Source organism: Miniopterus natalensis, chromosome 9 (assembly GCF_054644295.1).
Source record: "Miniopterus natalensis isolate mMinNat1 chromosome 9, mMinNat1.hap1, whole genome shotgun sequence".
NCBI classification, from domain to species: domain Eukaryota; kingdom Metazoa; phylum Chordata; class Mammalia; order Chiroptera; family Miniopteridae; genus Miniopterus; species Miniopterus natalensis.
Genome location: NC_142089.1, coordinates 56,039,024 through 56,060,797, shown reverse-complemented (window position 1 = coordinate 56,060,797; position 21,774 = coordinate 56,039,024). Strand labels below are relative to the sequence as shown.

Sequence of the window (21,774 nt, the reverse complement as noted above, 5' to 3'; positions counted from 1 at the left end):
GCAATGCCAGTCCGGGTCGGGCCGCGGCTGCCAGCCCCGCGGGAGCCCGCGCTCGCCCGCGGGCTCGCCTCCTGCGGGCTGAGAGGGTCGGCGCGACACCTGCCTTCATCCCCGGCACGGAAGGCGGAAGGGGTGTGCCGAGGAAGACGGCTCGCTAGCCGAGGGCGGAGCTGCAGCGACACCAGGTCTGGCTGACCTGAGCGAGTTTCTCTTTCCAGTCCCAGTTCCCGAGCAGAGTGAGCCCTTCAGGCCCGGAAGAACTGCGGTCCAACCCGAGCAACGGACTTCCGGGGGGGGAGGGGGGTCAGCCGGTGGGGGGGGGCTTCGCCCGCGCCACCGAGCCACGGTTGCCTTTGTGTTTGAACTCATTCCAGTGACGGTGTCTATGGGATAGCTGATTTGCAGGGTTCATGAGAAAGTTTCACTGCGTACTTTCGCCGATTCCCCCGATAACACGGCAAGTTACAGAAATGGAGCCGGGAAATAAGAAAACGCAAAGCACGTGGCACACCGGATCTCACTTTTCTTGGCCTCTTTCCCCACCCGTAGCCGCGTTCTATTACGACTGCGTGGGCGACTCGCCTATAAAAGCCCCGGCCGGGCGCGTCTCCTCGCCACAGTCTCTTCCGGTTCTCTTTCTCTGTGTGGTGTTGTTTCCTGCTGGAACCCGGTCGCCGTGAAGATGGCGTCTACCAGCCGGTTAGTACGTCCAGCGGATCCTGGCTCGCTGAGGGGCGGGTGGGGAGTGCCAGGCCACCGCCGGGGCTGCCGCGCCTGGCAGAGCGCCCCCGGCACCCGAGAGAGGCGGCCGGACGGGCTGGCGGACGCGGACAAAGGCTCTCCCAAACGGCGGGGCTGTCAGGGGTGTCGCGGGGACCCCCGAGCCGTCGGCGTTACCGCTCCAGAGTCTTAGATCACCATCTCACCCGGGCACCATTCTGTGGGGACCCCTGTGTCCCCAGCCCCGAGCCTCTCGTCTTTTGCTGACGTTTCAAACGTCTCTTTTTTTTCTTGTTTTTTTCTATGCCTGTGTTTCCCTCTGGCTCGCTCAGCCCGAGGGGCCGTGAGTCCTTACCGTAGAGCGGGATAGGGTTAGTTCCAGGTCCTCATCAAGCTGACAGCTGTAAAGTTAGGGACGCCAGTATAGGTAAGCTGATGGAAACTGATTACCACTTCAGAGGCCCTCTGAATGGAAGTTAAGGCATTTCTGAAGATTCCGTAAGTTCCCTTCTAAGATGTTTTTTACAAATGTCTTCTGCATTTTCCTGAAAAAATCTTGCCTGCAGAAAATTATTTACATATGCTGGGAAGTCACTCTAATATATTTTAAAAATGCAATGTACTCACATCTTCAGGAAATGCTTGTAGTGCTCGTAGAGACAGCCTTTAATCCTCTGACCTTAAAAATGCTTGCAGACCTTAATTATATCTCTCGTTACCACTATGAGGTAGATACTAGTATTTTTGCATGAGTGTAAACTGAGTCATGCTAATATGTTGGCTTTTCCATGATGGGTGTTGGCACAGACTGTAGAGACTCATGTATCTATTGCTTGTTATCACACAGTTGGTCTCTGGTTAACCGCTTAATGTATTAAAAGTATCAAATTAAGTTCTATAGCTTCTGGAAGTTAACGCGCATAAATTTTTGAACTTGTTATAATCTGTGGAATTGAGTTCCCAATGAAAGCCATTATCGCATATAGTAAGCTGGAGAAGTCCAGGCCCTTTCTGGTAACTGCCAAGACTTACTATTTTTATGTTTCTGTATTTTTTTGAATGGGGAGCAGTGAGGCAGCTTTAGCTAATGTCCTGTTTGGAAATAACTTAAAGTCAATGACACTCTTGTTTACTGATTCAGTGATTGAGTGCTCAGTCATTCTATATGGGCGTGGCTCTGTCAGGGAAGGCTTCCCTGTAGGTAACGTGAAAACTTCAGCTTCCCCAAGACACCTAAATACAACTTACAGGCCCTCATGGCAATAGATCTGAAAGGTGAATGTGGGCATATTTGGGCACAGCTTTTACATATAAGAGAAGAGAACAGGAAGATGTATTTGTGTGAAATGTTACAGTATAAGTAGAGTAAATTCACTTGATAAATTATTTACCCAAAAAGTGCACTTTACTTTTTGTGCCTTTCCTGTCTTGATTTGTTAAAAAAAAATGTTTGAAATAAAATTTTTCTAGACATGTCCAGCTCTCTGTGTTATTGCAGTTGTTCAGCTCTTGAGTTTTTCTTCCAGTGAGAACAATGGTAAATGAAGTGGAGATAATGCCTATTTTGCAGGGTGGCTTTGAAGATTAATAACGTATGTATAGCATTAGACCCACAGTAGGCACCCAATAAATTATAGCTATAAAATGAGGTTGGGATTATCTGGCTCCTTAGGTAGTCACAATTGTTTTAATGTTAGGGATGATTGTTTACTACATTCCTTCCCTATGGTTTTTCCCCTATAACCTCACTCTTGTGGTTTCTCTTTTGTATTACTCTTGTGGGCAATTTGATTAAAAGTTGACTAACATGATTTCATTTTATTTTGGATAGGTGACACATTACACATAGTAAAAAAGCAAGAAAAGTGAAAAGCAGCCTGCCTTCTTCCCTAGTTTCCAGCCCTCTGATTCTCCCCCAAAGCAGTCATTGTAACCAGTTCCTTGGTGTTTCCCTAGTGAGTCTGCTGTAGCAAACATATGCATATAGTTCTAATTGCTGCCCCCACCCCCCATAAAAGTAGTCTAATGTAAACACTGTGCCTTGCTTTTTACCTTTTTTGTGAAGTTAGCACACACATTTTAAGTGCACAGCTCAATTCCAAAGTGGGCATATACACAGAGCTACCACCCAGGTCAAGAAATCAAATACCACTAGCACCCTGGAAGCCTCCTTTGTGCGCATAGTCATTACCACATCCTGATTTCTAACACCATAGATTTATTTTGTCTGCTTTAAAATTTATATAAATGACATATATATGTGTTCATCTGTCTATTTTTTTAAATCAGCATTTTGATATTCATGTTATTGCGTATAACTGTAGTTCATACTTTTCCCAGTTCTGTATAAAAATCCCTACCTTTTTTCATTTAGCATATCTTTGTGATGTTTCCATATCTCATATATATGTGTATATATATGTATACACACACACACACACATACACACACACACTAAATATTCTATTTCCCTTTTAAGAGTACATGCCATGTGCCACCTGGCTACCCACATTATGCATTTGTAGTTACTGTTTACTAACATTTTCTTTTATTTCAGCATAGTTTTTCATAATTTTTGCTTTCTTAATATTGTCATAATTTACTAAAATATTATTCTGTAGGAATTTATGGAATAAGCATGAATATAAAGCAAACCCCACCCCCTATTTTTTCCAGTGAAAAGATCAACACATTGTGGTTACCTTGAATATATAAATTTTGGGAATATGGATTGTTTTTATCAGTTTTCCAGTGGGAATTGCCTTCGATATTGAGAGTTCACATTCTGAATTGTATTAGCATGAGAAACTTTATCCAAAACCACAAATACCTATTTATATGGGTAATGTCTTTGAGATGTATATTTGTGATGGCCTTAACATAATCTTTTACTGTATTACTTCAAGTGAATTTTTTTCATAATTAAACATTTGATTTATTCCACATAATACAGAAAACATTCTCAGAATAACAGTACATATACTACCACTAACATGAGTATTTAACAATGTTAATAGTTTTTATATAGGCCCTCCTAATTAAGTTCTAAGTGTAAAGCTGGCTCACCACGAATCTTTATATTGATGTCTTTCCTGTCATATTGGATGTGTAAAAACTCAGTCTCCAATAAATTTATAGGAAAGGGCTCATGGAAATGATATTCCTTGAATTCTTGCATGTTGTCATTGAAAGTCAGCTTTGCTGGATATGAAATCTCTGGATTATAATTGGTTCTTTTTCTTTGTCTCTCCTTATTATATATCAGCATTTTTTTATGGCATAGGATTTTCCTGTCTCAAGTGAACTTTTAAAGACAACTTGTTTTCAGTGATTTCAAACTTTTGTGATTGTGAGGTCACACCACCAGAAATAATTACTAAATCTATGTTAAATATCTTTGTTGCTTTTTAAAACTGATTCTGTCAGGTCATTTAAGGCTGATGTGTTTTCCCTAAACTGCTTTATTTTAAAAATAAAATAATTGAGCAAATTATTAATATCAAATAGATTAAAAAGTAGCTTTTAAAACCATTTCTTGATTGCTAACAAACTCAGTTCTGGACCAAATGAAATCATCAGGTCATAAGTAGAGCAAAGCCATATCTACAACCCTCATTTATATGCCTTGGTTCAGTGTGCTATTCTAAAACTATTAGTAAGGTAACTAGCAAGGAGAAAAACACAGACTTAAAATTTATTCTCTGACCAGAGAAATAAGTAACAAGGGGCACCAACTGGATGGTTATCTGTAAATGTCACAAGTTTTCATGGTAGCTAGTCATTTCAGATATTTTTAAAAACAGTAGCCTACAGGTTAAGAGGAGGAAAACTTATTTTCTATTTAAATTTTTAATGCTTTTTATGTTTGCAGACCAGTAACTATTCTTATAAAAAATAATTCCAATGGACTCTACCTGTTAATAACTAGCTAGAATTTAAAGTAATTTAACTGGGATGTTTACTTTGAAAACTTAGCTTAAATGTATTATAAATACATAATATTGGAAAAGTGTTAAAATCCTCCTTCCTCCCACCCTCCCAGAAGACTACTTTGGTACATGTTGGTTGGGAGGATTGATGTTTCTCTCTCACATTGATGTCACTTTCTCTTCCTTCCTTCCTTCTCTCTCTAAAATCAATAAAAAAACATGTCCTTGGGTGAGGTTTAAAATAAAAACTGCTTTTTTTTTCTTTTTCATTTAGTTTGGATGCTCTTCCAAGAGTCACATGTCCAAACCATCCAGATGCAATTTTAGTGGAGGACTACAGAGCTGGTGATATGATCTGTCCTGAATGTGGCCTGGTTGTAGGTAAGCACTTATTATAGTGTATTTTCCAAACTGTCTTTTAATAAATACATTTTGACTGTTTTCCCCCATAGGTAATTCATGTTTATTGTGAAACAAACCAAAAGAATTAGGAAAAAAACAAGTACGAGTAAAATCATTCAGAGATACCATGTTTTATTGTCAGTTCAAATTCATATGTTTTATAATTTTGGGTAGGAGGGAACATCAATTTGAGACAGCTCATAAAAAAAAAAAAAGGCCCCCAGTTTCCTGAGTTCTTAGTCTTAAATATTTGATGAGGGATTGAGGATGGCAGGATGACACCCATGCATATGAAGTAATGAATAGATATTAATCTAAGTTCTGTTGCTTTTAAACACAGTTTATTTCAGAGTACAAAAGTATATCTATATTGAATCTTCTCCAAGGCCTTTTAGTCAACAAAAAAGATTTGTTATAGTTTTCATTTGCTCCTATGGAATAATTTATGTTTTTCTAGTGTAAAATTGTCATTGCTAAAAATATTACTTCTTAAAATTTCACTTCTATTTCTTTTGCTCACTAATTTAGACATGCAGGAAAACTTTAGAATAGAAATGGTCTATTTAAAAATTACTCTTATGGTGGGGTTACAGCCATGCCGGAGAAAAAGAGTAATGCTTAGCAGTTTGAAATACTTAGGAATAAAAATGCTAGGATTATGGGAAGTATAACAGAAACTTTGGTGTTGATACACTGTGGACGTGTTTACTTGGAGGACATCTGTAATAATCACCCAATTAGGCTACGTTCCTCAGACCTCCAGTGGGAATTTTATTTTTATTTATTTATTTTTTAAGTTTATCTTTATTGTTTAAGTATTACAGATATCCCCTTTTCCCCCACTGATCTCCTCTTCCTTGCATCTGTCCTCCCCTCCCCCCCCAGGCCTTCACCACACTGTTTTCTATGTCCATGGATTATGCATATATGCATATAAGTTCTTTGATTAATCTCTCTACACCCACTCCCCCATCCCCACCTTCCCACTGAAATTCATCAGTCTGTTTCATGCTTCTGTGTCTCTGGATCTATTTTGTTCCTCAGTCTATTTTGTTTATTAGATTTCACATATGAGTGAGATCATGTAAAACTGAATCAGGAAGAATCAGTAAACCTGAATAGGCTAATAACAACTGATGAAATCAAAGCAGTAATGAAAATTAAAAAAAAACCCTCCCAGCAAACAAAAGCCCTAGTCTGGATGGCTTCACAAGGGAGCTTTCTAATTCTTTAAGTTGGGTTAGTTTACTAAAAATTTTTCTTGCTTTTTGAGGTAGGCCTCTAGTACTATGAACTTCCCTCTTAGGACTGCTTTCTCTGTGTCCCATAGATTTGGGGTTGTTGTGTGTTCATTTTCATTTGTTTCCAGGATGTGTTTAATTTCTTTCTTGATCTTATTGGTAACCCATTCATTGTTTAATAACATGCTATTTAGCCTCCGTGTGTTTGAGTGTTTTTACTGTAGTTGATTTCTAATTACATGCCCTTGTGATCTGAGATGCTTGATATGATTTCAGTTTTCTTGAACTTGTAGAGACTTGTTTTGTGTCCTAACATGTGGTCTATCTTTGAGCATGACCTATGTGTACTTGAGAGGAATGTATATTTTGCAGCTTTGTGGGGAAATGTTCTGTAAATATCAATTAAATCCACCTGATCTAGTGTGCCATTTAGAGTCACTGTTTCTGTGTTGACTTTTTGTGTGGAAGCTCTATTCAGTGAGGTCAGTGGGATGTTAAAGTTCACGACTACATCTGTATTGCTGTTGATCTCTCCCTTAATGTCCTTAAGGCTATTGATAAGTCCTTATTTATTGCCATTTTAATTTTTTTTTTTTTTAATATATCTTTATTGATTTCAGAGAGAGGAAAGGAGAGGGAGAGACAGAGATAGAAACATCAATGGTGAGAGAGTCATTGATTGAGCCTGCAACCCGGGCATGTGCCCTGACCGGGAATGGAACCCCAATCACCTGGATCCTAGGTCGATGCTCAACCGCTGAGCCACGCCCGGCCAGGCGGCCCATTTTAATTCTTTATGCCTATGTTTCTCTCTCTATTTCTTCTAATTATAGCAGTGTCTTTAACATTTCCTGCAGTGCTGGTTTGATGGTAATAAATTCTTTTAGCCTATTTTTTGTCTGGGAAGCTCTTTATTTCACCATCTATTTTGAAGGATAGCCTTGCTGCATAGAGTAGTCTTGATTTCAGATCTTTGTTTAGCATTACCTTGAGTACTTCATGTCATTCCCTTCTGGCCTGTAGAGTTTCTGATGAGAAGTCAGCTGACAGCCTTATGGGAGCTCCTTTGTAGGTAACAGATTGCTTTTCTCTTGCTGCCTTTTAATATTCTCTCTTTGTCTTGAATTTTTGGCATTTTAATTATGATGTGTCTGGGCTTGGGCCTCTTTGGATTCTTCTTGCTTGGGACTCTCTGTGCCTTCTGAACTTGTGTGATTTTTTTCCTTGACAAGGTTATGGAAGTTTTCTGCCGTTATTTCTTCAAACAGGTTCTTTAACCTTTACTTACTTTCGGCCTCCTCTGGCATTCCTGTGATGTGAATATTGTTATGTTTCATGTGGTCCCACAGCTCCCTTGGACTGTCCTTGTGTTTTTTTAATTGTTTTTCCTTTTTGGATCTCTGATTGAGTGATTTTTTTCTACCCTATCTTCTAATTTGCTGATCCAGTCCTCAGCTTCCTCTAATCTGCTGTTTATTTCTTCCAGTGTATTCTTTATTTCTGCTATGGCATTCTTCATTTCTAACTGGTCATTTTTCATAGTTTCCATATCTTTTCTCATGCTGTTGAGCATCCTTAACAATCAGTATTCTGAACTCTATATCTGATAGATTGCTTATCTTCATTTCATTTAGCTCTTTTTCTGGTAACTTCTCTTGTTCTTTCATTTGGGGCTTGTTTTCTTGTCTCCCCATTTTGGCTGCCTATTTGGGTTTATTTCTATGTATTAGGTGGGCCTGCTAGGACTCTCAGTCTTTTTGGAAGGTCTCTGGTGCAGGCCAGTGTCAGACGCTGTTTGTGATTGTCCCTGAGTACCCTGTTTGGAGCTATCAACAATCCATGGTTTGGCTTGAGGTCCCCTCTGTTGGGGCTGGGTGCATTTGGACAGGACCATGATACACACCAAAGTCTGCTTTTCTAAGGCCTGGGTCCAGAAACAGCTCAGGCAGAGACTCTAAGCACTCTGAGGTCTGCCTCTGCTTGCAGCCTGATTAACTTGATTCTCTTAATGAGCCTCAGGCTGTAGAAACTCCTCTGGGTAGGGCAATTGCTTCCTCCTCAGGCAAAAGCTGCTTGGAAGGTAAGTATCTGCTTCTGCAGTATCAAGGAATGACAGGGCACTGGAATCCAGAGGGGTGCCCTCTGAGCTCCATCTCCAGAGCCTACACCCTAGATTCTCCTCACACAGCTCCAGCCCACTCTGCCCTTCCTCTGCTGGAGCCCAGTGTGAATGGCTGCACACCAAACTGTGTGTTGGCTCTTTAAGAGGGTGTCTGCATTTCCAGCCATCTCTCCCTGGCAGGCAGAAAACCGGCTGCCATTCTCAGCCAGATATTATGTGGGCACCTCTCTCAGTTCTGGTGCTCTTGGCTGGGAAGCCCATCTTGGGGTTTAGGCCCCAGGGTCCTCCGTGGGAACCCCCCACAGCTGAGATCTCCCTCCACACCTTCAGCTGCTGCCTGTGGGAGTCCAGCCAGCCCTCTTGTGCCTCTGTACTTCCTACCAGTCTCTATGCGGTGTCTCCACTTTTTCTCCTTAGCTGTGAGGGTGCTCTTCAGCTAGTCTTCAGCTGCAGTTGATTATTCAGGATGGTTTTTCTATATTTTAGTTGTAATTCCAGTTTGGTCCCAGGATAGTGTCAGTGTAGCTTCCACTCAGTCTGCCACCATCTTTAATCTCCAGTGGGAATTTTAAATCACACAGAGTTGGTAATAAGAATTGAAATCCATTTGCAATTGTATTATACTGAATAAGAAATATTTAACAGCTAGTTCACTTTACAGTAGCACTGTTCTAAATAATTTATATATTCACTCAGTTTAACCTCAGAGAAATCTGTGAGGTGAGTACTAACATTATCTTTGTTTTAAAGATGAGGAAACTGAAGTTTAGGTAATCTGGCAGTGTAGCTCCTCTGTATGGGAGCCAAGTTTCTTTCCTACATTGTCTTTTATAATAACATGAGTTCAATCTGAGATTAGCAAACCACGACACACTGCCTGTTTTTATATGGCCTGAATGCTAAGAATGCCTTTTACATTTTTAGTGCGAGGGCCGACACTCTAACCACTGAGCCACACCGGCCAGACCTTGTACATTTTTAAATGGTTGAAAAAAATCAAAAGAATATTTTGGGATACATGAAAATACCAAATTCTTATTTTAGTGTCTGTAAATAAAGTTTTATTGGAGCAGAGCAGCAATCATTTGTTTACTTATTGTCTATTGCTGCTTTCCTAATACAACAGCAGAATTTAGTAGTTGCAACCAAAACCATATGTTTTGCTCTCATCACTTTATGTTGCTGCTCAGTGCACTACAAATCCCAGTTGATACAGTTAAAACTCCACAGCATTTTGAGTGCCAAGTATATCTCCATACTACAACATTTCATTTATGTTTTGTTATCATTGCATACCCATCATGTCAAAACAAACAAAAAGCAGTGAACTTTGAATGTCATGCTTTTAAGGCACAGTGGAATATGAGTTATTTTGTTATTGAATTAGATGGTGAAGCATTGTTTATTATGCTATGATACTTGAGCTATGCTAAAAGAATACAATAAACATTGAGATTACCAGTCAAAGCACTGTCACAGTACTCCCAACTGAGGAAAACAATGGTCAGAAAATTCAGAGAATGTAAAGTGGAATAGCTCATCACAGCAGAATTTCTTCAAAAAAAATAAAAGAATGAAAAGAAGGCTGCAGTTAAAGTTTCTGAGTGGCTCATTTGTAGGCCAAGCAGGGAAGGCTATTTACCAAGGCTATTTACAAAGTGTAAAAATGTAAGATTTTTTAAAGCCTATAGTTATTCTTTGTATTTTTCATCAGCAGATACAGTGTGGAAAAGGTTTGAATCTATCATGTGCTCTTATTAATCCAATAGTGTCAGTAGTGGACTTCATTCAATCTCATGGACTTAACTATCATCAGTTCTATGAATTTTTGTCAGAAGTAGAAATGGAATATTCTGGTTTGCCCTACCACACAGTAATTTGTTTGCTTAGCAGTGACAAAGTTGGTGTGTTGTTGTTGTTTTTTTAGCTTGGCTCCAAGGTTGAAATTTTTCTGGACCAGTACTGCCTTCAACTACTATTAAACTGAATGGCTTTGGTAATTAGTTATTGCTGCAGACTTGCTAATATTTCTTAATGAATTCAACCTAGAATTGCAAGGCAAACAGTGCCTATATGTTAAACACTGGAATAAAGTCAATTTGACAACAACTAACATTTGAATCACAAGTAATGTCAAATTGCTTTATATAGTATTTTATGTATTTTCATTGATGTCAGAAGTTTAAACAAGAACTAAGACCTTCATTCCCAAGCAGATCTGCAGCAGATATATTTCCAGACTCAAACTATGTTTTCATAAGTGTTTTTCAGACCTGGATACATATGCAAAGGAAATCTTCATCTTTTAAAATCCGTTTAATTGTGCAATTAAGGAGCTTCCACCTAACCTTCTATTGGAAGTGATTGATCTACAGTGTAGTGACATGATAAAAGACAAATATCAGAAGAATGTAATAAAATTCTATAAATGCCTTCCAAGCAATAGATATGTTCAATTAAAATCATGTGCTTGTGGATTAATATCAGTATTTGGTGATACTTATCTATGTGAAAAAGACATTTTTAAAAATGAAATACATAAAATCTTGTTAACACAGTATTGACAGGTGAACATTTGTAATCAGTGTTGATGATAGGGAACACTAACTTTGAATTCCAGTTAAGTGAAATTTTATCCCCCAGAAGGAGAATTCCATTCTTCTCAGTAGTAGGTATGTATTACAACAAATTATACTGTTAATATTATTTTTTTACTTATTTATTTTAAAAAATATATCTTTATTGATTTCAGAGAGAGGAAAAGAGAGGGAGAGAAAGAGATAGAAACATCAATGATGAGAGAGTCATTGATTGGCTGTAGCCTGCAACCCGGGCATGTGCCCTGACCGGGAATCGAACCCCGATCACCTGGATCCTAGGTTGACGCTCAACCGCTGAGCCACGCCTGGCCGGGCTATGTTTTAAATTTCATCAATAAAAAATTAGGAGATATTTTTCTTTTTATAAAAAAAAATTTATGTAATATCCTCAATTTGACCTCTTGACTCAAAGCCTAAAATATTTCCTGTGGCCCTTTACAGAAAATGTTTGCTAATGCCTAAGTTAAATGAGAGCATTGTAATTCTTCCAAAGTATTAAGATCAAACTGGTAATGTGTACCAGTGTGACAGACAAAAGAATGAATATTATTTCGTTCTTGGCGCTCCTAAATTCTGTAGCCATTTAAGAAATAGTGTAATAATATTCCATTACATTTCCAGCCCTTCCATCAGCTTCACTTCCACTGGGACCAGCAAAACAGTTGGGTAAGATTAACCAACTGGAGAAGGAAGATAGAATCTACCAGGCTTACATGCTTTTTTGTGCTTGGAATCCTTAATTTTTACTTGCATTTTTCTGCTATATTAAGCCGAAGGAAGTTACTTTTCTTTTAGTTTTGCTTTATTACTAGTCCTGAATACCAGTATAAGAACTATTATATTTTATTCTAAATAAAGCTACTAGGCTAAGTTATAAGGCCTAAATATTTAAAAATATAATGATTAAACTTTCTCTATATAGAAATTTCTCTTTGTAATTATTTTTCTGTTATAAACAAAATGTAACAGACACTTAAAAAATATACAGTAGCCTAGCCCAGCCATGCATGGCATGGCTCAGTGGTTGAGCATCGATGTAGGATCCAGGAGATTGAGGTTTGATTCCCAGTCAGGGCACATGCCTGGGTTGCGGACTCGAGCCACAATTGGGGGCGTTCAGGAAGCAGCCGATCAATGACAATTCTCTCATTGTTGATGTTTCTCTCTCTCCTTCTTTCCCTTCCTCTCTCTGAAATTAATAAAGATATACTAAAATATACACACACACACACACAAGTAGTCTCATTCACAGATATTTGTAGTTGAATGTGTAATATGATGTTCTGCAGGTGAAGAATCTATTCCATGACCAGACAAGTTCTGTTTTGCTGATGATATTGTCAAGTGAATTATGTTGAAAATAACTTAATTGAACATGCTACTCCATGAGTGTAAATTGTAAAGATACATAAACATACATACACAAACATATTGTCATATGTTAATAATAAATTTAGGTCATACATTTTTAATTGGATTTGCATTATCTTGCTGGTTTAAAGGTGTGTGCTCTTTGTTGCCAGCTCAGTTCAACCCTTTCTCTCTTATGCTTTAGAGACAGGGAAGAAATTAAGCTGAGAAAATATTCTGTAATCCACTTAGGGCATAGAATTAGTCGCTTTTTTCTTATTTGAGATATTGATGTTCATAGGAATTTAGATCCAGACATGTAGCATCATCTGTTTCCTAGTAAATGATCTTGGTATAATGCAGTAATTGTAATTGCCATAAAATTTTTACATTTTCTAAAACTTTTTAGATTATACCATATTTATTGAATGGTCACCAGACACGTTTAGAAACTGAAACTCCTTTGGAATTCTTTTTGAACAACTCTAATTAATTTGTGCTAGAAACTTACGACATTTTGTCACTAATTTCTCTTAATTTCAGTTAGATACCACGCAACTGTCATTTTCAGAGCCACATACTGCTCTCAAATGAGTTGGCAAGTAGGAGAGTTCATTACTATCATCTTCTTAAATGAAGTAATTCATAATATAAAAATTATATTTGTCTTATATGATATAGACCACCTTTTCTTCAGTCTTTAATATCACTTCCCTCACTGTCCTTCAGACCTGCATCATAGGCTCCTTGAAGTGCACCATTCAGTTGCAAAACTGCCACGTGTTTTTAGGATTTTCTTCAAGCAATATCATACTTTCAGGAAATGATTTCTCTTTCAATTACGTGACAGACTTTGTGGCTTATAACCATTTTATTTTGCTTATGATTTCATGGGTCATTAAGTTGGTTCATTGTTTCCACATGGCACTGGCTGAACCTGGAGAATCTACATTTGTGATGGCTTCTTTACCTGCATTTCTTGACTTCCCCACATGGGTGTGTCATCCTCTAGGGCTTCTCTGTAGTTGTCTCAGTGTAGTCTTATTTCACATATGGTGGTTGGTTTCTAAGACTAATACCCTAAGAGCAAGTGTTTTGGACTTGGGTAGTTAAGGGCCATGGGTGGAATATGATCACATCTGTATTCTGTTAGTCAAAGAAGTCTTAGGTCTCACGTAGATTGGAAGGGGTGGAGAAATAGGCTCCATCTCAATGTGAGAGGGACATGGTCATGTTGCAGAAGAGCATGTGGATGGGCGATACTGCTGCTATCTTTGGAAAATACTACACATTTAATGTCTTTTGTTTCCTTTCTAACACAATATTTAATACTGTGTAGTATTTAGTTTGTCCTATAACTTAGGTTGTTTACAATTTTTGTGACTATTTTTAACACTATCTAACATGTAATAGTTATTTGACTTATTTATTTGAATTATAGGACTTTAATTATTTATTTATTTATTTTTAAATACATCTTTATTGATTTCAGAAAGAGGGAAGGAGAGAGAGAGAGAGAGACAGAAACATCACTGATGAGAGTCATTGATCAAGCCTGCAACTGGGCATGTGCCCTGACCGGGAATCGAACCCTCATCACCTGGATCCCAGGTCGACGCTCAACCGCTGAGCCACGCCCGGCCGGGCAGGACTTTAATTTTAAACATTAAGTTATGATTTGTGATTGACTGTCTCATCTTATCAGTAATCCTTAAGATATTAGTAGTGATCTCTAAAATAGGGCCAATTTTTAAAGCAAAGCTTTGTCATATCTACCATGAAACTATTGGCTCCAACAGCGCTTTTTGTTTTGTGTTTTTTACCTCCAAATCCTAACAGTGTAATGGTGTCAATTAAGAGGAGCACTGTTGTGTCACATTAAAAGACGAACACTAGATGGCAGTATAATCATACCTAGTAGCATTTCTAGTTAAAACCACTTTTGTGTACCATTTAAAACTGAGTTCTTTCATTGTTTTTAAGAGCAATTAAGGACAATTGTTAAGGTAGACTTGAACAAGAAAATGAGTCAATTTGACTTCTCCCTCCTAGGCTCATTCTGGGTATTGTTTATACCAGTGAATCTGAACCGTGAATGTGCATTAAGAATCAGCTGGGACTAATCATGTCAAGTCCAGTGTCTGTCAGATTGTTGATATATACCTTCTGTAGGTAACTTTTTTTGAGAAGGAAATAAAATCAGCTGGAAACTGAACCCTAAAAAAAAATCAGCTGGGAAATTTTTAAAAGATTCCAGGTTCCACTTTCAGAAATTCTAGCTCAGGTCACACATCATATTAAGAAACAAATCTATACTATTAACTTTACAATTTACCAGTGTTCAAGATGCTCTGTAGTTTTAGATTTTTTTTATCTTTGTTTCCCATGTCTCCAGACCTAGACTACAAATTCCTGTAGAGCATATATCTTATATGTATAACTAGGATAGGAGTCAGTGGCCCTTGAGTCTAGCCTTGGATCTCTTACTTAAAAGTTATATAACTATAGTCAAGTTATGTAATTTCTCCAAGCTTAATTTTCTTATTTTATATAAATGTAAAATAAGTCTCCCCTCGCCCACTGAAAAAAGGGGGCAAGTATAATACATCTCAGAATTTTTAGGAATTGTTAAGAGTCAAATTGTTAAGAATCAAATGATATAATGTATAAAATATATACTATTTTTTAGTATGAAATTTCAGTGATACATACTTTGGAAACCTTTTTGTTAACCTGTAGAAAAAGAGGGTGATTCTAAGTTTGAGGTGCTATTCTTATAGCAAGGCAGTTGTGAAATGTGAGTGAGTGTTGTGGATCTGTCATATTTGATGCTCTGATTGTATTTTGAAGATTATTGGGTTACTATCTTTAAATTTGCACCAGCAGTGTTTCCTAAAGGAACACATTCAGGTTTAGTTCAGTATGACCAAGCTATATTTTTAAATTAAGGAATATTTGTATTCACTTTCAAATTCTTGCTTTGGCTTCTCTAGTAAACCCTCAGGGACAGCCTTCTTGCCTAAGATAGAATTTTTAATTTAGATGCTACTTTTTTGTAAACATCAGAAAATTACTAATTTTACTCAGTGAACAAAACCACTCTTTGAGGTAGTTTTTTCATTTTACAGAAAGGTAAATTGAGGCTTGCAGTGCTTAGGTAGTTAACTCAAGGTTCTACATCTAGTAAGTGACAGCACCATTTAAATTCAGATTGTAGGACTTAAAAGCCTTTGGTTTTTCTTTTACGTACATGTTTCCATTAAGCACTGTGCTGGTCAGAGTGAAAGAACGATGAGACGCTGTAAGCAGGCCCTGGGACAACTATTTGGCTAGTACGCAGAAGGGTGGAGGTTAAATGAACAGCATACCATGGTAAAAGCACGGTTACAGATCTTCCAAATTTGGTGAGAATACAAAGGAAGGGAGTGGTGACTTCCTGGGGAAATTCCTGTTGAATTCACCTTGAAAGATGATCATTAAGAATGAGTAACGGTTAATGGAGGGAAAGTCATTCCAAGTAGAGGGAAAAAGGAGCATGTGCCATAGAATAGAGGCCTGAAAGTGTTAGTATGTGAATGACTAAATTTATTGTCACCAGCTTTAGGATACATCTTTGTCAGAGCCGTAGCTCCTTAGCTTAGATGCTGCTGTGGCAGTAGACCTGCCTGTATTGAGGAAAAGCAAGATGTATTCAGATATTCAGGGATGGAACTTATAATTCATTTTTCTTTACAAACTATTTTCCAAGTAGCAGTGACACTGTTGATTTGTACAGGGTGGTAGTTGTTGATTTGTTTTATTATTTTAGGGTCTGTTTTATGGACTGGTCTGGGAAATTATGATGTGGTTTGTTTCTAGGGGATAATTCAGTTTGAGTTCCTACCCAGTTTACATTATGGGAACATAAACTATGATTTTTGAGACTGGCTGTATTATTAATAGTATTTCTTTCTAGAATAGCTCTTGATTAAATTTCTGAAAATTCTTTTTTCCCTTCAAAATTGTCTACAATGAAAGATTTCTGATAAGAATTTATAGTAACCCTAGATTCTTTGAAAAATGATAGAAAGGGTTAAATGACTAAAAAAGATGTGAAAGCCCAGCCTAATGATGTATTTCTTTTTCAGCATTAGATTTTTAAAAATATGCTTTTATTGATTTTAGAGAGAGGGGAGGGGAGAGGGAGAGGAAGGGAAAAGAGAGATAGAAACATCATTGATGAGAGAGTCATTGATCGGCTGCCTCCTGCACACCCCCTACTGGGGATTGAGCCCGAAACCCAGGCATGTGCCCTGACCAGGAATCGAACCATGATGGGTCTGCTGGTTCATGGGTTGACGCTTAACCACTGCGCCATGCTGGCCGGGCTTCAGCATTAGATTTAATAACTATAGTGTGTTGGCTCAAACAGGTTTCCATTATAATTATTGAACTTTTAGACTGAACACATTTTGAAAAAAAATTTAGTTTTAAACTAAATGGTTTTAAATAAACCAGGCCTATGAAAACAAGTAATTTGGGGAATATTGTCTAAGACCTCTACTTCTGAATTCTCTATTACAGGTTATATGCCAAAATGCTTAAATACAATAATTTTCCAGGAAGATGGCAGAAAAATTCTGATTCCACGTCATATTCCCTTTTTAAAAAGCCTGTGTTAATTTACAATAAGAAACAAAAACATTCTAAAAGACTAGGTCAGGCTAGAAAATCAGACTCTTTCCAGTATTAGCTTTCTGGATGCTTTTTGGTATGTTTCCATTTTCCCTTGCACTGTTAAGATTGCCACCTTAGCTGTTCTGGTTTTAATAGTGTACTACAAAATGCTTTTGGTTGGATTTACAGCTTATAGCTTGCATGGTAAGTTTCAATGTCTGTTTAATTTGTCTTTGTGTACTGTTTCCTTCAGACTGTAGGGCAGAGTACCTTGATTCTTCTGGACATTCGTTCTCATCTCCTCTCCCTCCCTACCCCATTATTCCTTATAGCAGAGGCTGCTGGTTGTTTCCCAGTATCTGTTTCCCCACTCCTTAGTGGTAGAACCCCTGGGTTTTAACTGGGTATATGGCTGCCCAGATAGACTGTATTTCCCAGCTTCCTTTGTAGTTAGGTGCAGCCTAACTACATGTGGGCTGTAAGTCTAGATGTAGATTTGTCTAGATGTAAGTCTAGATGTGTAAATCTAGATTCTTTCCTAAGGGATGTGCCCTACCTTCTTTTCCTTCCTCATGGCTAGAATTCAGGCGTGATGGAGGGAACTACCAACAGCTGTCTTATACTACAAAATGCAAGTCATCCAAGATCAAGATGGATTATCAAAAAGATAGGAGGAGCCTGGGTCACATTAGTTAAGGACTATTGATTGTTGACTGTTAATGGGAGAGAGTTCTACCTTCCTTAAGTCAGTGTTATTTTTGCTTTGATTACAAATCTACCTGTTCCCTTTGTAATACACTTCTGGATCCTCCTGGGAGTTTATTTTGTTTGGGCCATCTATTTGTCAGGAACTCTGAGTACCCAGAGAGATTGAGAGTCCTGGTGGCAATGGATTGAAAGGTTTTCCAGCATTACTGCCACCACTGGATTTGGATTGACAATTCTTTATTCCAGGATGAATAAGCATAAAAATCAACGTGAGGCTTATGAATACAAAGTACAATGAAGTAATCCTATGGACTTAAAAGAGCACTCTGCTCCTGACTGTTTACTACAAGAAAGCTCTAGAAAATAACTGGTTTTTGTGATCAGTGAAATAATGCTTCCATAATGTTTATGTGAACTGTGGTCAAAAAGAAAGAACCCTCTACCCTCTGGTGCATGGGTCAACGCTCAAACCACTGAGCCACATGGGTCAGAGCGAGATAAGTATCTTTTTATTTTAATGAATGTATACATGAATCCCCCAAAATACAGTGCTGAATTCTGTTTGCTAATCGGCATGTGGGACAGCACTGATGACTATTCACTTACATTTCTGGTTCTTCTCCTTTGGGCTATGTGGTACAATTGTACTTCCCCACCAAGCTTGAAGTTAAGCATCACCCCTTACTGGTTTTGGCCAGTGAGTGGAAAAGTTACAGTTAGAAACCATTGAGTTGGTGCATAATTCACCACAGACCCTTTCCCCTAGCATGCTGACCGCTGTGTCTCAAGAGGTAGGGGTTCCTTCATTTTAAATAAGGATGGCGTAGAGAGCCTTGCTGTCCCACTGGAGCCAGACAGTATTAATTAGAAAGAAATCCTTGTTTTAAGCCACTGACTTCTGAAATTCTTTATTATTCTACCATAACTTAATGTATCCTAACACATAAGTACTAGAAGATTAACCCACAAACAACTGAGGTTAACTTTTATAATGTAAGAAAACAGTATGTAATAAACTCAGACAGACAATAAGCTCAACATTTATTCCTAATATAAGATACTCTGAATTAGAGTAGGACGATGCTTTACTAGAGGACTATTTCGGTTCACCTGTTACTTTTATACATAATGCTGACATTGGAGACATTCTGTTTTAAATCAAAGGCGTTGTTTTGAAAGTTCTGACAAGTGCTTTAGATATAAAATAGAAATGGGAGTTAAGCTCGGAAAGGGAACAAGTTCTTTGCCACTGATGGGGTTTATATGTAGAATATTCAGATCAAATTTTTAAAATTAATAGTCTTTTAAAACTGATTGGATCTAAGCATATAAAATAGAGCAATTACTAGTTAAAAATGAAAAATTTTTTTTTTTAATCCTCAACAGAGGATATTTTTTTCATTGTTTTTCAGAGTGGTGGAAGGGAGAGAGAGAAAAACATTGATTGGTTGCCTCCCACATGCACTCGGACCGGGGCCAGGGATCAAGCCTGCAACTGAGGTATGTGCCCTTGGCTGAAATTGAACCCAGGACCCTTCAGTCCACAGGCGGATGCTCTAACCACTGAGCCAGACCGGCCAGGGCAGAAAATGAGATTTTTAACAGAAAAAAAATTAGATCTAGTTTTAAATGAGAAATACAGACAATCTGAAAGAAGATCTTCAGAAAGGGTATATTTCCTTGTCCAGGAAGATTGGTAAATATTGTTCTGTCATTCCCCAAATAATGTGTAGGTTTGGTGTAGCTTAATTCAAAATCAACAGTTTGGTGGGAATGTTAATTTTTAACTTACTAATTATAATTGTATACAATGAAATGCACAGATCTCAAATCTAGTTTTCTTATGCCTCTTTCTAGCCAATCACCTCCATCCCCACCCCCACCTAACAGCAAACACTGTACTGATTTCTATCCTCAGATTATTTTGTCTGCTTTTTGTTTGGTTGGTTTTGGTTTTGCAGCAAAGCAAGCAAGCATTTATTTGCCGCAGCAAAAGCACGATCAGGACAGTGAAACAAGGAAGGGCTTAGCATAGAAGCAGCAACAGGAGAGCCTAGGCTGGGCTGCTTTGGCTCACTGGGAAGTCAGAAAAGGGGGCCTTGGAGACAGGTTCAGGGGGCTGCCACTGCTCATTGCTCCCCTGGTTGCAAGTCTTTGTGGGGTCCCTTAGAGTTTAGGAGATGTGTGCCTGTTGGGGGGAGGAAGAGAGGGAAGGGGGAGACGCAGGGGTGCTCCCCAGAGGGAGAGTGCCTATTTTGCCTGTTTTTGAAATTTCTATAAATGGAATCATAGAGGATGCGGTTTTTTGGCTTAGTAGTATTTTTGAAATGTTTCAGTAGTTTATTGGCTGAGGAATATTTCATTGTATACATTTTACTGTTGATGCACATTTGAGTTGTTTTCCAATTTTTTAACTAATATGAATAATACTATTAAAATTTTTGTATGAGACTTCTATAGATAAATACTTAAGTGGAATTGCCAAATCATAAGGTAGGTGCCAAAGTAGTGGAACCATTTAAACTGGAGTGAATGCTTTTGGCAGTTATTCTCAAAGTTTTCATCTTGAAAAATAGAGATGAAAACTTTTTCTCTTTAGAATACGATAAAATATCTTAGTTTATACTCTTTAGACCTCTGATATATGGATTGAAAACTGTACATGTGTGTAATATATAAGTATACATAATGAGTGTGTCTGCATTTCTGAATGGGTAACTTGATCAAAGTGTTAGAGACCATACTCTACAGATGGAGGGAGGAGTACTATTTATTTATTTTTAAATACATCTTTATTGATTTCAGAGAGAGGAAGGGGATAGAGAGAGATACCAGTGATGAGAGTCATTGACCAGCTGCCTTCTGCACGCCCCCAACTGGGGATCGAGCCCCCAACTGGGGATCGAGCCCACAACCTGGGCATGCGCCCTGACTGGGAATCAAACTGAGATCTCCTGGATCATAGGTCGATGCTCAACTGCCGAGCCATGCCTGGCTGGGCAGGAGTAGTCCTATTAAATGTTATACTAGTGATGTTATTTTAGCTATTACAAACCTTCACGTATAGACTTTCTGTCAGGCATTAATTTTACAAAACTCTGTGAGTGGTTAAAAAAGGTATTGGTGCCCTAGCTGGTTTTGCTCAGTGTTAGAGCATCGACCCTGGGACTGAAGGGTCCTGGATTCAATTCCAGCCAAGGGTACTTACCTCGATTGCAGGCTCAATACCCAGTCCCTGTCAGGGCGCATGTGGGAGGCAACAAATCCATGCTTCTCTCATATCTTGTTTCCCCCCTCCCCCCCTCCTCCCTTCCCCCTCCCCCAAAAAGCTATGGAAAAAATATCCTTGGTTGAGGATTAAAAGAAAATTAAAAATAGCCCGTCTGGGCTTGGCTCAGTGGTTGAGTGTGGACCTAGGATCCAGGCGATTGGGGTTCGATTCCCGGTCAGGACACATGCCCGGGTTGCGGGCTCGATCAATGACTCTCATCATTGATGTTTCTGTCTCTCTCCCTCTCCTTTCCTCTCTCTCTGAAATCAATATATTTTTTTAAAAAAAATTAAAAATAAAAGGTACTGGTAAAAGTTGACAGTATTCTTCTGTGGCGTGGTGGGCAGATTCAGACTCTGATCTGGAGAGGGACTTGTCCCTCTAGAAGATCAGACCTCCACTGTCATTTCTATTGACCATGGAAGGGGGATGGATATTAGACCACAAAGAAAAATGGTCTCTCTCCTTCACACAAAATGGTAGGACACTCAAATAGTACTACTCAAAGCTGGGGGACAACACCAGAAAAACACAGGCATATTATAACCCAAATACAGGATTGCAAGGCTAGTACTGAAACACTCCAGGCAGGTCAAGCCCATTCTACTCACAGTGAGACGTAGGAAGAAATCTTAGGTCAGTGTCTCCCTCCTGGGCACCGTCTTTGGAAGCCAGCGTCACACATCTCCATCTTTCCAAGTATGGAGTGAGAGCAGCAGTGCTTCTTTCTAATGCTCCCCCGTTTCTAGTAACTGACCACAAAACATCCTATTCT

General features: G+C 38.6%; 1 protein-coding gene across 2 annotated transcripts in view; it reads left to right on the top strand.

Annotated features, from left to right (window-relative positions):
• The first annotated feature begins 614 nt into the window (after positions 1-614).
• The window catches only part of GTF2B (general transcription factor IIB), a 30,805-nt gene continuing 9,645 nt past the window's right edge, over positions 615-21,774 (top strand). Inside the window, exons 1-2 of one of the 2 annotated variants that reach the window (XM_016211339.2) lie at positions 615-699; positions 4,924-5,030. In XM_016211339.2, coding sequence (XP_016066825.1) covers positions 683-699; positions 4,924-5,030 — 124 coding nt within the window. In that variant the 5' untranslated portion in view covers positions 615-682. Of the gene's footprint in view, positions 700-992; positions 1,219-4,923; positions 5,031-21,774 lie in introns of those variants that run through there. The other variant, XM_016211338.2, reaches the window with a different exon arrangement.